Below are 17,087 nucleotides of genomic sequence, written 5' to 3' on the forward strand. Positions count from 1 at the left end.
CTCGAAGTGCGCCTGCGCGGTTCTTGACGTCACGTGGAGCGACTGTGCCTGCGCTGTTGCTCCCGGCCAGAGGGAGGCGGAAGCGTGATGGCGTGGGTTCCGTCCCCTCGTGGTGCGGTTACTTAGCAACGGGTTTCCCTAGTAACTGCGGAAACAACAGCGTGCCGGCCCGCGCCTGCCTCGGCGGCGGCCTGAGGGGGCGACCGGACGGCCACCGGCTGGACAAGCGAGGGCCGTGCGCTGAAGTAGGGTGAAGAGGGAGCTGTGAAGAGGGAGGAAACGTGAGGCCCCCTCATGGAGGTGAGCGTTTCCCCGTGCCGGGGTCCCCTCGGCCGGAGGGTGACGACGCAATGTGCTGAGGAGAGCATCCGTAACTTCCTGCCCCACCTGGAGGAGAAGCCTGTCAAACCTCCCAGGTACGTGGGTGTGACAGTACCACTTGCAGACACGGTGACTGGTTTTGGCAAGGCAATACAGCTTACGGGTAACAGGTATTTAAAAAGCCCCACAACCTAGTTTTTGCGTAGTTATTGCTCCTCCTAATGAGTCACTGCTCCATGAGCTGGTGATTTGGTGTCTTCAATGCCATCTTGATCATTGACAAAGCGCTCTTTCCACGCAGAGGAATTACATGGCATCTTTGTTATTTCTACTTTATAACACTTTTTCAATGAGCAGCTGGAAAGTTGGGTTTATAAAAATTTTTTCTCAGTGCTGCACTTCCATTCTTCTAACATGTCAGCTGTGTCTCCTGACATTGTTTTTTTTGCTTCTCTTTCTCACCCCTTACCTTAAGAACATAAAGGTGTTTTGTCCTCCCTAGTATTACTTCCTTTGAGAGTTTTTGTAAAATTCTTATTTAATAATTGTGCAAACGTTTTTTCAAGTCCCTATTACTTTATATGAAAGAAAGCTGTTAGCATTTTTAGTGAAAGGTTAATGTAGGTCATAACTCAATGTCTTTAAAACAAGTAGAAACATCAATGACACTATTAGAACAAACATAGTTATCCCTTTTCAGGTAAAAGGGTTCAGATTTGTGAGATTCCTAGTTCTGAGCCTTTTCCATGTAAAAATAGATCATACATCTTTTTTTTGTTTCCAATGTGAATGAAAGACACTTTTGTCAGACAGAGGAAAGTGAAATGACAATATTGCAAAGCACGCAGCACACTAAATCCATTCCTGTCCTAATACCATTCTGGGATTTGGATACTCCATAACCCTCAGGTTCAGTTTAGGCAAGAGATTCCTTAGGTTGGATGCAATCTGACTAAATCCCCTTCTGATCTCACTGACTTATGTTGTCACCCCACTTCCTGCTTTGGTTCTCAATGTGCCAAATATCCAGCTGCTAACAACAACGTTGAACCTGGTTAATACCATGATCTGACCAGTATTAACTAATGCGTATAAAATCTAGAGTCTCTTTTTCAAATGAAATCATACATATTTCACTTCCAACTGACCGGGTACTACTTATTTTCCCCAACTCTGATGTCCCAAGATGACACCTAAGGAATGATAACTGTCTTCGTACAAATGTGTTATCTTTTTTCGCCTTGCCCAGTGATGAATGGATTAACATTCTTAAGTCTACCATAACCATGTTTTCTTCCTTGCAACCCTCTCTAACCATATTGGTGTATGACAGCATTTAGCCACTGTCTTGGTCTGAAAATCACTGAAAAGATACAACTGCTACATCTCTTTGTCCAAAGGAATGCCTATAGCTGTCTTACAAAAGTCATCTTTACCTTATGCCAACATGTAATAAACTCAGTAGTTTCTCATTCCAAGACTGTAGGAACCCTACTAGGTCAAACTCCTCATACAATCACTACCTTTCTCTACCGTGTGGCTACAATGCCACTCCTAGCAAATGGTGAGGAATGCAAATATTTATGAATGTGGTGGGTTTGTGCCTGTGGCTATAGCTGTTTGCCCTGAATTTAACAGAAAAAATAAATCAAACCTCATTCCTTATAATTAGGGGTATTTCTGGAATTATATGTAATCGTATGTACATAATCCTCTTTCTGATTTTGGAGACCAAATCTCCAGAAAACAAAATAACTCCCATTTTTAATGAAGTCCTCTGACACATTCTAATGTTATGATCAAGTACAAATACATCTATTGGACATTTGCAGCTCACATATAAAAGCTTTTATCCGTGTTGCTACTATGATTCCCATTCACTGGCCCCGCATGACATCATTTCTTTCATACAATTTCAGTATTTCCGTAAAGTAGGTTGCGTTATAGGTAGTTGGTTTTGTTCTTTTTTTCCTTACCTGAAAACATACTATAGTTTTTTCATAAACATTTACATTTTTCCTGTGGAAGAAAAGCGTGACTGTTTTATCAGCTTTTCTCTACCATAAATTAATATGACATGTTTCCTAAAGATGGACAGATTTTAAAAGGTATGATGAGGTAGCCTTAGCCTCAGGAGCAGGGAGTTCTGCTCCCTCAGGAAAACATCTGTGACAGCTCAGTCCTTCAGATAGAGGCAAGATGCTGCTCATCAGCTAATCATCAGCATTTGGCTTCTTTTGGAGAACATGTTTGCATACTTTTGATTAAAGCAGAAGTTGCGGTGCCATATGTAACATTATACCAAAACAGCGGTGTGTGCCTACCATCTGCATACAACTTTTCATGTCTGAGCCCTTACCAATTTTCACATTAGCTGTTTCAGTTAGGGCCAAAACCACCACTGATTACAATAGTTCAGGGTCATAGTTCAGGTCTGGGTAATATAAGAGTTTGCTGTGCTATTTCAGAGCAGTTACCCATCTCATCTAGTCTTTTATAATAGTCTGTAACAGATAGTTCAACAGGAACATTGAGACAATGACACAGTGGACAGTAATTAGATAAACTGATGATCAAGGACATTCTGTCCAACTCTCAACTACATTTGACATGTTTTCTGAAGCATGAGGTTTTACATACGTCTAAAGTACGTTTCATCCCATAGAATGAGGCAGTGAATGTTCTCATTATCAGTACAGATCCCATATTTTTTTAAGCCAGCTGAGCTTTTCCCTAGATGTGTTTGATTCCTGTGTAAGGCCCTACAATGTACTGCAACTGCAGCTCCTGAAACTGCTGAGGTACATTGGCATTTACATCTGTCTCATACTACAAACTTTCAAATGTAGAAAATCTAGCAAAATAGGTTCATGATTACTATTTTTCTGTAGATGCATAACAGCTGCCTATTTTGGATGCATTCTTGCACAAAATAAATAGCCACATTAAAAAAACTTCTCAAAATTGATTTAATTAAAAAATAAAGATTAAAGCATGTAATGTACAACCTCATAAAAATAATAAATTCATGCAAGCAATACTCAAAGCAGTTTATTTCCAAAATTTAGGTTTTGTTGAGTTTCAAAATGTCTGTGTTCAGTATTTATATGAAAAGTGCATATAGGAACCATTTCCCAAAGTGTGATAATACTGACCTTGGAGACACAAGAGAAGAAGGAAGAAGCAAACTAACTTCAGATTCAAAAAAACCACTTGTGCTGGGCTTAGCCTTAGTATGGAGGTTGTATAAATGATGGCCTTTATTTGGGAGAGGGTACAAACCAAAATAGCTTAGGCTTTTGACATGAACTACTGCAAAAATGTATATTCTTTGAAGAAGTATTTTTAACAGTTTTCTGACCTTTAACTTTATGGGCATTTTTTAATGTCTAAGGTATATATCCACATTTAGACCATCCGTGAAACGTGAAGCAGAGAAAAATAAATCTCAGTGGAAAACTATGGGACCAGCAAAAGTTGCAGAGCCATCTCCAAAAAATTTTCTGCAGAAACATTCAAAGGAACCCAAGCTACCAGCAAGTAAGTGTACATATGAAATGTGATGTATTTTTAAAGTTTTTAAATTGATAATATTAATGTTGAAAGTAACAGTTATGGAGAATCAATTTTTTTAAACATTTGAAATAATTTTTATATACTGGGGCAGTTTCCATTGTTCCTTTTATAGTATCTATGATACCAAAATTATTTCTGTATTTCACAAAAATGTTTCTTATTGTGTAAAATACTGAAACAAGCAACAAGGAGATTACATATGTGATTAGAAAATACAGTAAGTATTTACTCTTGTGTGGTACAAAACCAGCTGAAATATAAAGAAAAATTATATCTCTCTTGGCTGCAGCTATTCAGATGTTGAAGATGGGTTGATGGTACTTCCATCCTGCTAATATTTCAATTTGTAATTATATAGTTGAGATTTATACATCATTGTTTTCTGCAACTGAAAATTAATATTAAAATAAATAATATGAATGGGGGTATTAAAAGTGAGCTAATTGTTTTTAATGCTTGAAGAGATATGGGAAAAGTATGTGTGCCTTTCTTGATGTTATAAGCGACATAGAGCTTTTACTCTTCAGCACTCACTGTTGGCTCTTAATCCCGTAGCATTAAATTGGCTGGCAGCATTCAAAGCATAGAATTTTTTGGAGAGCTGCATGTCGCAGAAATAAGAAAATTGGAATATTTTGTTGCAAAATTCACCCTATCTTTGGGCACAAACCATAATTCTGAGTAAAAGGAGTTGGCAGTTCTAATGTTCAGGTTCTGCAAGGGTGGAGTGACCTTCTTAGTGCTGCTGGAGTTATTAAGTACATTGCTGTCAGAAGTTGTAATTGAGTTATAAACTTTTGGCTTGAAATTGCTTTTAGCCTGGAAAAATAGAAGAGCTTAACGTACTGTATAAAAAAAAAAAAAAAAAGCTGTCTAAAACAATGTCGAAGTCCAGCACCCAAATTTGCATGACACACGCAAATGGCTTTAGCACTGAAAATACAGGCTGTCCCAGGAGGCTTTGAAGGCTTAATGCCTCAGGCAATATGGGTTATTAGAACCTTAAGGTAGGCTTTGGTCCCAAAGGTCCTGTAGCCATCCTGGGTTGTTTTTGAATAAAGCCTTCACTTTTTCAGGGAATCTGAACAGCATTCAGTATACTGGAATGTAATACTCCATGACATCTGAGCGTGAATGCTTCCAAGCACAAGACCTTATTAAATTACCACACTAGTGTTTTAGATGGGCGTAGGAAAAAAGGTTGATACACCAATAATATGGAGCAGTCCATAAAATCCCTTTTGAGTACTTGTATTATAAAATGAGTGTTATCTACTTCAAATTTGCTATACATTGAGATACAGCGGTCTGACTCTCTTAGGCAAGCAGCTCACAATATTTCTATTTCAACTTGTTGATTCAGGGCTTCATAATAGCAATATGTGCTTTGGGGCTTGCATTTGGAGTCAACGTTCCAGAGCCTCAAAATTGCTATGACACATCACAGCTTCAATCCAGGCTAGTAATTTCATTGCCATGATTAGATCCTAACAGATCTTGAGAAGGAACTGTATCATTAACTCTTGTACCTTTGTTGAATTTCATACTTACCTCAGAGAAGTCAGGCCGCTTAATCACTTCTTTTAAAGCATGGCACTTCCATCACTTGAAATTTAACCAGTTATCAGTTGTCTAAATGGGATCATGGCATTGTGTTTGTGGTATCTGTGCCATCTTCAAAACTGGGTTTGATCCAACTATTTAAAAAATAGATTGCAAGGACAGAACAGAAAGATTGAATTCTTTTTCCCTGAAGTCTGGGATAGTGTAATTCTTTTAGAGACTGATTACTCACCACTTCCTTACAAAGGGTGTGTTTCCTAACCTTCAACTGAATCTTGTTGTATTACTGGACTTTGGCATTCATTTTAACCAAGCTCAGTTGATGGCTCCAGAAGAAGTGGGGGCTCCCAAAAAGTGTGCAGCATTGTATTGCAGGTAAGGGTGAGCCACTGCCCACTGAGAAGCTTCAGAGATCTTGTTTCTAAGAAGACATCCTAAGAGAAATAGAGGTTTAAATCTGTGTGTCCTATGGTAATAAGTTATAGCAAGCTATCACATTGTAAAAACAAAACCCAGGAGAAGAGCACTGGTTTGTGGGTCAGTATCAGGAAACCAGCTGTTGTAGGAATGAGCTCTGCCACTTCTGACCTTACACTTATTTTTTGCCAAAGAAGAACATGAACTCAGACAACCTGAATCAAATAATTATCTCTGATAATGACTGTGAGTTAGAGTTATATCTCATGGGAAATATGGTGGGAAATTAATTGTCTTTCATCATTCACCTGAAGTGAGACTACTCAGGAGACTACTGACTTTCTGTTGATGCCTTGGTGAAAAGATTACACTAAAAAGGAAGAGTTTCTGTATGCTCTGGAGAAAGGATTGTGGGAGGTTGTTTACGAGTGTTAGGAAGCAGCAAGAGCAGGGCTTTTCTCTAAGGAGAGGTGAGCCAGAAATTGAGGGCAACCACAATGCAGGCTGGGAAATAACCCCACCAAAAGGATGCAGTCCCACCACAGCAGAGGCAGGCAAGCAGAGTGGAGTGGTGATGAAAATGTGTCCTATCAATGGCCTAGTGACCATCAGGCAAGATGGGGTGACAGGCCAGGTTCATCCACTGATTCCCCACCATCCTAGGACTAGGGCAGGCATGGCTGAGACAGCTCAGCCAGGGACTGACAGCACAGGGCTGAGCTGAAATGGGGTTCCTGAACCTAAGGGTGTGAGGTGGATGCCCCAGGTGAGACTGGGCAGGGCCATTAATGCCTAAGGGACCTGACAACGAGCTTCTCTAGTAAAAGTATTTTTAATTACATTTGAAAAAAGTCCCGTGCTACTGCAAGAGGAAATGAGTGGCATGTTATAAGGAAAACCCATCTGAAACAACATAGTATTTCCTAGGTTATGAAACTTCTGTTATGCCAAACAAGCATACTCATTTTCATCACAGTACATTCCCAGTCAATTCTTTCATTGTAGATACAGTTGGTTTCTATTTTAATGTAATTTTGTACATAATTTTTCCCTTTTGAAAAATGTAATAACATTAAATCACAAAGTTCTTCATGGCTATTGCTGAGAATGTTTACATGCTCAATTTACAGGAAAAAAAGAACAGGATAGTAAGAAATTGCCTGCACTATCAGTGCCACGGAGGACAGATCACCCAGTTATGGGAATTCAGAGTAAAAAGAATTTTATAAATGCAAATGCAGTTGCTGCTATCACGGGATTGCCTAAAAAACCTCAACCTATTTATGTCGATAGAAGACAGGGAGATAAATATCTGCTTGAAACTTCAGGACTTGTTCCAAAATATATTAAAAAAAAGGTACGTTTTATTAAATTATAGTGGAAATACTAGTAGCAATGCCTATTTTAGGTTCTCTATTGCATTCTCCTGTGAAATGTTTATGATTCTTTTTGCAATTTTTAGATACCACTGCTGTTTGTGGTAGACCTTTAAAATTCATCAAGGAGAAATCACGGGCACTAGAGTTGTGCCTTGCCTTTGCTCTGTATTCACTTGCTTATGCTGTCAGCAAAAAATTAGCAGAATGGTGCTGCTAAAGCAATAGCATATGTGTTGCATTGGGAACCCACGGAGTATCTAATGAGGAGACGAATGGAATTCTGTGATGAATGAATGCTGGCTCTGTAGGAAAGACAGACAGGGAAGAAGAGGAGGGCTTGTCCTTTGGATGAAGGAGCTGTTCAAATGTATGGAGCTCTTCTGTGGAATTGGCAACAGGCTGGTTGAGCTTGTGGATCAGGGTAAGAGGAAAGGCCAGTAAGTGTCAGAAGTGTGTTTGTTATGGACCATCCAATCAGGTGAGGAACTGGATGAAATCTTTTTAGGCAGCTTGAGGAAATCTTCAGATCACAGTGCAGCTTCTTATGGAAGACTTCACCCTCCTTGGTATCTGCTGAAAGGACAACCCAACGGGATGAAAGCAGTCCTGGAGCATGTCAGCAACAGCTTCTTAGCACAGAAGGTGAATGAGCCAACCAGTGGTCATGCTCTTCTGGTTCTGCTACTTACAAATGAGAAAGAACTGGTCAGAGGTGTGATAATCAATGGTTGTCTTGGTTGTGCAGGCCATGAAGTAGTTCAAGATCCCCTCCTCCTCAGAGAGGCAGGTGATAGCCTACAGACCCGGTACTTCAGGAGAGCAAACATCACCTTGTGCAGGGAACTAGTATGTAGGACCCCGTAGGAGACAGCTCTGAAAAGCAAAAGAGTTTGAGAGAGCTGACATGCCTTTAAGGACAACCTCCTCCAAGCACAAGAACAGTCCATTCCACCACTCAGGAAAACAAGAGGTATCCGAAGGCTGGCTTATCTAAACAGGTAACTCATGACAGAGCATTATGCAAAAAGAGGCATGACATATGACATAACTCATGAGATGCAAAAAGGTGAAACTGTAGCCCTTGCGGTACCTTTGCATGGCTAAACGTATATTAAATAGATATATATAATACATATGTATTCAATTTCCAAAGGATAAGGCAAAATAGATGTGTTCCCCCAGCTACATCTGGGATATTCAGAAATTATTTTTCCTCCTGGAAACACAATTCTGCCACATCCAGTATGGGATAGTTTATCATTCCTAACTAGTCCAATTTTCATGTATGTGTTAACACTATTCACTCTCTTCTGTGGTATGCAATGTTCAGCAAAAATCAGGATATAGGAAGACATTTCAAAGAAAGTATCTGAGGAATGTGCTTCAGAGAATAGAATCTGACACCATATAAAAATGTAGAATAGCTTGCTGTCATTAACAGGTTTCAAACTCTTCATTCAACCATCAGTTCTTCTAAATAGATGTTTTGCTTTCTGGATTCTGTTGTCTTCCAAGGTTGCAAAAAGGCATTGAAGGGAATTGTTTATATGTTTTGCTCAAGCTACAAAGACAATCATGTTTGATACTTCTAACACAGTGATTTAAGATTTTTTTGCTCAGTGGCACAAAATTCCATTTGAAGCTCTCTTTGCAAATGTAATATACTATGGATTACAGGTATGTCTTTGTTTCCTTCTTAAAAGCACATATAAGAAACTTCTTCCTTACCCTTATAGGATTATGGTGTTACACCAAAATACGTAACACGAAGAGATGAAGAAATGAAGAGAGCTCAGAAAGAACAGGAGGCCAGTAACTTGGAGCATCTCAAAAACAGAGCCATGAAACAGCTATCTGATGAAGAAAGGAACAGTCTTCTTCAGGTGCATATTTTAACTTAGTGTAATTAGTTACATGTACAAAACGTTAAATAAGGTAATGTAAGTCCATACAAATAAGAAAAGTATACTAGATTTTTCAAGCGAGGCAAATGAGTTAGCTACTTTTTCACTAGATGGAGCTGTAGAACAGTTGTAAACTGAGCTGAAGAGAGCTGATCTAGCTACAGTTTTAGTTCAATTTTACAAATACTTAAGTTCTGTTAGATTCCTATCCACATTAATGACTTGGAATTTCAGTGAAACTTCAAAGGAATGCAGAAAATCAGCTATATGGATTTAGTGACAGTTCTGACTCTCTACTTGTGAGAGAGCACACGTGTGCTTTTTTTTTTCCTGATGCATAACATTGCCACTTTTATTGGCAGTTTCTATCTTTATATTGTGACCTCACTGACTAAAGCATAAGGTCATGCTATAAAATGTGGCAAAACCAGAAAATGGAATTCAATTGCAATATAGTTGTAGAACTATGGCTGGAAAAACTGTATTTTGTCAAGCTGTTTTGGATACTGTCTTTCATACAGTTTTTATTGCACAAGATTTTCTAAAGAGAAATAATACCATGAAAGAAGTAGAGCGGAAAAGAGACATTTTAAAAGTATATCCCATCCTTGAACTGGAATTTCTCATGACCATATTTTAGTCAAATTTCCTGTGAAAATGAGGTTTACATTACTGTGATATCTATTTATCAGTCTGTCCTTTAATAACTTGATCTTAGTAGCCACCTGAAACAAATTAGCAGATGGATGGACATCTCCAAGACACTAAATCCCCACAAAAAAGCCAGCAGAATATCTAGAGAGAAAACACAGTGTCTAACTTACTTACAAAGATTAAGTGGTTAATCAGCAAGATCCAAAATAGTTAGCACAGTGGTGTCTCTTACTTATGCAGCAAGCCATAGAAGGTAGGAAGGAGAGGTGAGGGCATTGCATTGACAGTAATATAAAGAACATAACAATAAGGCTGAAGATTAAGATATTTTTATGGTGGGAAAGGAATGGGACAAGCTGTGACTCTGTGATGGACTGGCAAGTTAACTATGCAGCAAAAATATATGTGCAAAAAGGCATGTGAGTTCAGCTGCTCACAGTTCTGCATTTAGTTTGATAAAATTATGTTCTATATTTTTAAAATACAAGAGTGCACTGAAATATTTTTAATTAAAAATTCTTTAGATCATTTTTATTAACTCAGTATTTTCTTTCTAATTTTTTCAAAAAAAGTTTGCTCTTTCACATAGGCCAGATTACTTATACAGTTATATTGTCAGGAGGCATTAGTGTCCCCAGGGTATGTGGCTTCTACCCAGTACTCAGCTGTAGACATATGGGAATTCCTGTCTTTTAAAAAAATTGACATTGCTAGTGAACACATGTGCACTATCTGATTTGAAAGAATAAGTGGCAATAGATGTCTGAGAACAAAATCAAGCCTCATGAACTTACAAAAATGAAGGGAAATAATTTGTGCCAACATTTTTTGAAGTCTCCATTATGCTTGCTTTGGTTGGGATTTTATGAGAATAAAAGAGAATGTTGATAAATGCAGTACATATTTCTCACTGATCCAGCATGTATTAGAATTCCTTATATAGAGTTAGATATTCAGTTTTGTGATCTAGCCCATAGCAATAGTGGTTAGCATATTTATATTGCTGTTGGAGGAGCTGTGAGGGAGATTTTTACGGAGGGAGTCATGATATGTGTTTGATCTCTCCACTCTGTAGGGATAGAGTAAATTGTGATGAGTACATGCTCTAATGTGTTTTAAAATTCATTGTTTTCAATGATTTCCAAACTAGTTTTTACTAATGTACACAAAGATGAATTATTTAAAAGAGGCTATGAATGACTCTTGTTTGAAAATTTTGGAAATATGGTAGACTCGGAGCTTTATTTAAGTACTTTACAGCCATGGATTGTAAAGACCACTAGCGATAGAAGACAGTAAATAAATAGCCTTGTTGCTCTAAGTTTCATGTGTTGAGGTAGCGTTTTTAAATTCCTATAGATATTACAATGAAGATTGCTGAAGAACCTTTCCGGACAACACTTAGATGCTTAATACGAATATGCAAAAAGCACAATTTGCTATGCAATAAATACACTGCTTTGAACCAGTAAAATATTAGTTCATATTCAAAGCTATGCTTTTTCTTAGGCAGTACTGGCAGGAAGAGGTAACTTTTTTCTGTTAAATCAATTCATACAGTGGACAAAATCAGTCAAGTTTTTAAGCACAAGCATCCTTGAGTTCTGAAATAGAAGCAACAATCTTCAAAGCTAAATATGTGTTAAGAATAATTCCTCTAAATTCAACTTCAGTATGTTAATCAATTAGCCAGTCTGGGAGAAAAGAGCTTAATAATAGTGGAGAAGAGGACATGAGGTTGGAAATCACAGTGTGCCATAAAATCAGTGTGTCAGTTGAAGCTGGTTTTAGTTATGGAGGAGAGTTGAAAACGTTATCTCCCAAGAGAGCAACTTCAGTTCTTCATTTTTGAAGATACTTTGTGATCTGTAAGGAAACAGAACTGAGAGCCAAGAACATTTTGTGAAAGTGTTTTCTCACTGATAGCCATATTGTATTATTTACTGATTGCTGTATGAGTTCCTTGTAGTAGGTGTGACTATTAAGTTCACACATCGAGTTTTCATGAGGAAATTTGATGCACTGAATAAACTCTACTAAATCCTCATATATGCATGTATAGGATGTGTAGATTTTGTTTATCCTCTTGAGGAGAGAAAGTAAGAGCAATTGTTGCAGTAATTGTGAGGATGTAAAGACAAGTTTCAAATTTTATTTTTCTACCACAATCTGGTTTCATTCAGCATATATTGGTGGATTGTCTCTGATGTTGAATTAACAGGTTTATAAGTATGTTTCAGACAACTGCATGGTTTTTTTAGGCAGGGTTTTAGTCTTAGGCTTTTATATATGGAAGATGCAGTTCACTATATTTAGTAAGGTAATTCTTTGCATAGCGGCATTCAAGAGAGGTAGCAGGTATTGAAATTATTGTTGATAGGGTCAGTGACAGCTAGGTTTTTTAGTCCAAATGATAAATAAGTTGCCTATAAATTCCTGTAAATGTAGATTAGGAAGGGAATGCAATAATTTAGAATTTTTTAAAAGTAGTTCGTAGAAGTTAAAATATTGTGCGATCAGTTTGGTGTCCACGGTCTGAGCAAAGTCTCAATTATGGAAAATGAAGCTGGTGGTTAGGTGAACTGAAACTGCTGCTGAATTTTGGCTGGAGTTCCAAGTATTGGTATTCTTGTGAGTAGTTAAGGTAGGTTACACCACTGCATGTGACGTGGTGATAACTGTAGTAGCCAGGTTGCTGTTTGTGGGAATGTGGTTTCTTTAGTGCAGTTTGATAATTCCTGTTGCATTTTGGAGAAAAGAAGTGATACGCGTTTTGAGGCTGCTTTTATGAATCCTAGTAGTTCCTCAGTGAGCATGTTAGCATTAGATACAATGGAGCAATCAAAGTTGCCTACCTGTAGGTGATTGAAAGCAGAGAAAGTCTCTTATGTAGAATAAGGAAGAGTCAGTTGTCATTAACCTTGTGCAGTTTTTCTTGAAGATGCTGAAGACTAGAAATGAAGTGTACAGGCTTCCTTCAGTTCCTGGTAGGCTACAGAGTTGACTGTTAGTCACACTGACATACTTCTCTTCAGTTTAGCATTTTGTAGCTCATCCTTCATTGGCTAGTTTAATTAATAAGAGTAAAAATTATTTCTGTTGCAATTACTTTGACTTTTAAGCATTTAATTAATTTGGTTCAGTTAAGATGATTAAACATTATCCATATATTTATCTAATATTTTAACGTTGCAGTGACACTTATCAAATGCAATATTAACAAAAACACTTAAGTAGTTTATGTGCATATTATTCTCAATGAAGTAAGTTTTTTATCATATATTTCCTTTTCATGTAACGGCACTAGGGGCTGAAAAAGAACTGGGAAGAAGTGTATCGTGAATTTCAGGGTCTTTCATTAGAAATAGACACCATATCGAAGAAGATGTATAAAGAAAAGCTGGAATTACAGATGAAACAACTGGAGCATGACATAGAAGTAATTGAGAAGCACAAAGTTATCTACATTGCAAATGAGTAAGGACTGTTTTTCAAATACTGCCTCTTTCCTCCTTTTCTTTTTCTCTATTCCTACATCTCCAAGAAGCACCCCCCTAAATTCTCAGCAGAAGTTGACAGCACCACCTTTTCAGAAGGAAATATTCAACTAATATATGTAGCTTCTTAGAAAAGTTGTTACATATAGCTCTCATCTGTATAATTCACAAAATATTTTGAAATAAAGTTCTTAATTAAACTTTGAGTATGAAAACATGAATTTTATTATTCTTTGTAATTTTTATTAACTACTAAGATTTCTATAAACATCATACAAAAAGCATTAAAAAATACTGTTTCATGTGTTTGGAACACTTCTTTCCTTGCATAGCCAAAACAAAGTGAAATAACTGGCTGCTGAAGACAGCTTGGTAAATATAACTTCAAGGTGGGATGGCTTTTGGACTAATTATTAAGCAGCTGTTGCACTTAAAAGCTTGAGCGATAGTATTTCTAAGCAGCTTGGCCTCTGCATAACATTTTGTGTACTCATTTTTTGTTACCAAAACCAATTTTTATAGTGGAAGTGCATAATAATATAGACTTCACGCAATACAGATACCACATGTAGCTTGCTGTGTGTGTTTATGTATAATTCTGCAATACTATAGTAAATCTACAACTAAAGTAGAAAAATGTGGTTTGATTGCTGTTATATGTGTAATGTTAGAATGAAAGCAATATACTAGCATGTGAGTCAAGACCTAGGCAGAAATTATATCAGCACACTATACTGCAATTATTTGCATGAAAAAGAAAAATTGTTTTTCTTTCCTACTGCTTAAGCTTTGCTTCAGAACGCAGGTTTTTCTGTATGGTATCAATCATTACCATGAGCAGCTGTTGTGACATCATAGTATCTGACATCAGCAGAGGATGAAGTAAATAATTTTAAATGAACTAGTAAAAACCAAATTTTCAAGTACATTAAGTTCCTTTCATAGATTTGTCAGGGAATGGCTTTGAAGGCTTCACAGTTATTCTAAGCTATATTTCTTGTGCATTTTAAACTTGTCTATGCTGTGCACTAGGAAAGCATGGGTGAGCAGGAATGTGTATTTTGTTCTTTGTTACTTAATGGTAAGCAGCCATGTCTATTTTTGAAAGAGACAAGCTGGAAGAAAGCTGTGGTCTTGTAAAATATGAATTTCATTTACTGTTTAATAAGGACTTTTACTGTATATTTTAACAAAACCACACCAATTGTAAGCACTTAACATGTCACATTATCTCCTAGTGAGGTCCAAGATGCTTTTCTTAAGAAATGCAATATAATCAAACATGGCTTTTTCTTATGGCTTAAAATAAAAAACTAGATTTGACTCCAAAACAGCATGCACACTCAGCTTTTAGTTACTCGTAGACCATTTGGCTGATTCAGTTGAGGATCTGGATTTGGTTCTTCCATTCATCATCAGTGCTGACTTTATGGAAATGCAAGTAGGTGATAGCCTATCCCAAAATTTGGGACAGGCAACTAGACCACAATTGGAAACATTCATCAGTCACCAGTAATAATGACTGCATTTTAAAATTGGCAGAAGGGTATCAGTATATTATTGGGAAGTTAGGAAGTGAACGGGAAGGGATGCATAAAGTATTCCTGCTTAACAGGAGAGGGAGAGACTAAAGCCAATGCACTTCTGTAGCTGAGTGGGCTGTCACTAGTGTCTTTCAAAACTGCTGTGGGGTTTTTTTGCATAAACCTCATGTAGCTCTTTGCAGGTAGCTCTGCTGCCACACAGGATGTTCCCCTCTTGATACATGTGAATAGCTTCTGTCACCCTTTGGGGAGATTATGACCTATTTTGATGTATATTCTGATTATGGAGAAAATATAATGAAAACCATTGAAAATACACATGGAAGGATAACATTCTTACCCTTTAACTCTGTCTGGGAAGTTTGACAAAATAAATTTACAGAATCCAAAGAATGTAATTCTGTATTTGTATGTTCAGTAAATGCCAATAATTGAAGGTCTAATGTTCATGAATCCACTAATAGGTACTGTTAGTGTAACTAAAGCAAAAAGGTGAGTAAACTTAATTGTTCTGATTCAATCGTTCCTTCATAAAAGATATTAAATATTTACAGAAACAAGCCTGTCCACAGGCTAAAAAGTAGCATTACCAGTTGAAATGTTTTCTAAATTCACTAGTCAATTACTGATAATCAATGAAATAATGAGAAAGAAAATCATCAAAATGCTTCTAGTACTTCATAACTATCAATTGTATTTTTAAATGGTCCATATTAAATTGGATAACCGTCGCTAAACACGGTATGAATGTTTTATTGGTCAGTAAGAGTTATGTTGCCACAAACTGAAAATATTTCCTGTTGGAAGTTGTGCATGACAAAACTGTGTATCTATTTTTTAAAAATAGCAACATGAAATTATGATAAATATCTCACTGGCTGTTCTTCAGAATGAAACTATTTATATCCAGGAAGGAAGGGATCAGATATGGCATCGTCACAAACACAGGGAGTTCCTGATTGTATGGCTCCGATAGAGCTGCCTCGAGCAAGCATCAGATCTGACAGGAGCATATGGGCTCCATGTGGCTGGTCTCAAAGCACAGTGGTTTCTTGGGCTCTGCGTGCATTCCTGGGGACTAAGTCTGGGACAGTTCCTCAGAATCTTCCTTGCAGAGGGGTCACCTCGTTCCCCTCACAAAACAGTAAGGGCAGAATTCTGTGGGAGAACTAATATGGGAGAAATGCCTCACTGATTTAATTTTCCTTAAGTCTTTGTAGGTTGGCTTTATTGTAGGAGGGCATGTTCTGTCCCTTTGTGTATTTTTTGTAAAAAAACTGGCATCACAAACAGCTGCTGTGATCGCTCTGCCACAGAACTAAAATCTAGTTCTTTCACTGGAACACGTTTCAGGGAAAACAACATATCTAACAATTTCAGCCCTAATGAGGGCAGACTTCTCTCAGATAAGAAAATTTCACATATATGCAGAGTAATGGGAGTCTTAGATAAATGCTAGTCCAAGTCAACACTTTCATCCTCAGCTGTATGATGCTTATAATATTAATAATATAATTACAGGAGAGACAGGTGGCAAAACCTATTATTAAGGTTGCCTGACTTTTCCCATAGTCAAGGAAGCCAGCTGTTGAGCCCTGCAGCTGACTGGGATTGTCCAGCAACTAGAGGCATACTGAGCCTGACCAAGCTAAGGAGGCCGTTTCTCCCCACGAGTGGATATCTGAGGTAATGATGTATACTTGACTGCTGAATGCCTAGATTGTTTTGTTTGGTTGGGTTTTTTTATTCTGTCTTAATCTTGCTCCACCTCCTTTTTGTTATGTGATGTTATGTAAATAAAATGTGAGTAAATTCAGGGTGTTCATCCTCCAGGCTAAGCAGCGGCATTATGGTAGGAATCCAAGGTGAGCTGAGTTTCTCATTTGTGTGTTTTTCTTTACTGTTTAAAGGGTGCTGAAGTAAATGTGACTTCCATTTCACCAAGTTATAAAAAACATAATTTTTTTTCTAGACTGTACCTCCAACAAGTGGTTGTAGCCAAGTAGACATAGGCAAATAGTAGACTACATTCATGTCAGCTGGTCTTGTTGATGCTGCGGTGAGGATGAACTGTTCAGTCACAGTACTAGCCTGTGTTGTTAATTCATTATTCCATGCCTACCTGCCTCCACAGCATGGAGAAATTCACACAAACATGCAAACACGGGAATAACTTTGTCTTCAAATCCTTCCTCAAATGTTCTTTGCAATGGTGCCCCACCAAAAGTTTAA

General features: G+C 37.6%; 1 protein-coding gene across 1 annotated transcript; it reads left to right on the plus strand.

Moving 5' to 3' along the window:
• Positions 1-119: 119 nt before the first annotated feature.
• Positions 120-13,517, plus strand: ENKUR (enkurin, TRPC channel interacting protein). The gene is made up of 5 exons (XM_074848887.1): positions 120-416; positions 3,716-3,861; positions 7,008-7,234; positions 8,993-9,139; positions 13,122-13,517. Exons 1-5 carry the CDS (start codon positions 295-297, stop codon positions 13,293-13,295), a joined length of 816 nt encoding a protein of 271 aa, XP_074704988.1. The 5' UTR covers positions 120-294; the 3' UTR covers positions 13,296-13,517.
• Positions 13,518-17,087: the final 3,570 nt, after the last annotated feature.

This window comes from Strix aluco, chromosome 1 (genome assembly GCF_031877795.1).
Source record: "Strix aluco isolate bStrAlu1 chromosome 1, bStrAlu1.hap1, whole genome shotgun sequence".
Taxonomy (NCBI): domain Eukaryota; kingdom Metazoa; phylum Chordata; class Aves; order Strigiformes; family Strigidae; genus Strix; species Strix aluco.

What these genes read in the sequence shown, in the direction of transcription:
- ENKUR (XM_074848887.1), top strand. Translation starts at nt 295, where the DNA reads ATGGAGGTGAGCGTTTCCCCGTGCCGGGGTCCCCTCGGCCGGAGGGTG. An exon ending in AAGCCTGTCAAACCTCCCAG is followed by an intron (nt 417 to 3,715) that starts GTACGTGGGTGT and finishes TTAATGTCTAAG; the next exon opens with GTATATATCCACATTTAGAC. An exon ending in CAAAATATATTAAAAAAAAG is followed by an intron (nt 7,235 to 8,992) that starts GTACGTTTTATT and finishes TTACCCTTATAG; the next exon opens with GATTATGGTGTTACACCAAA.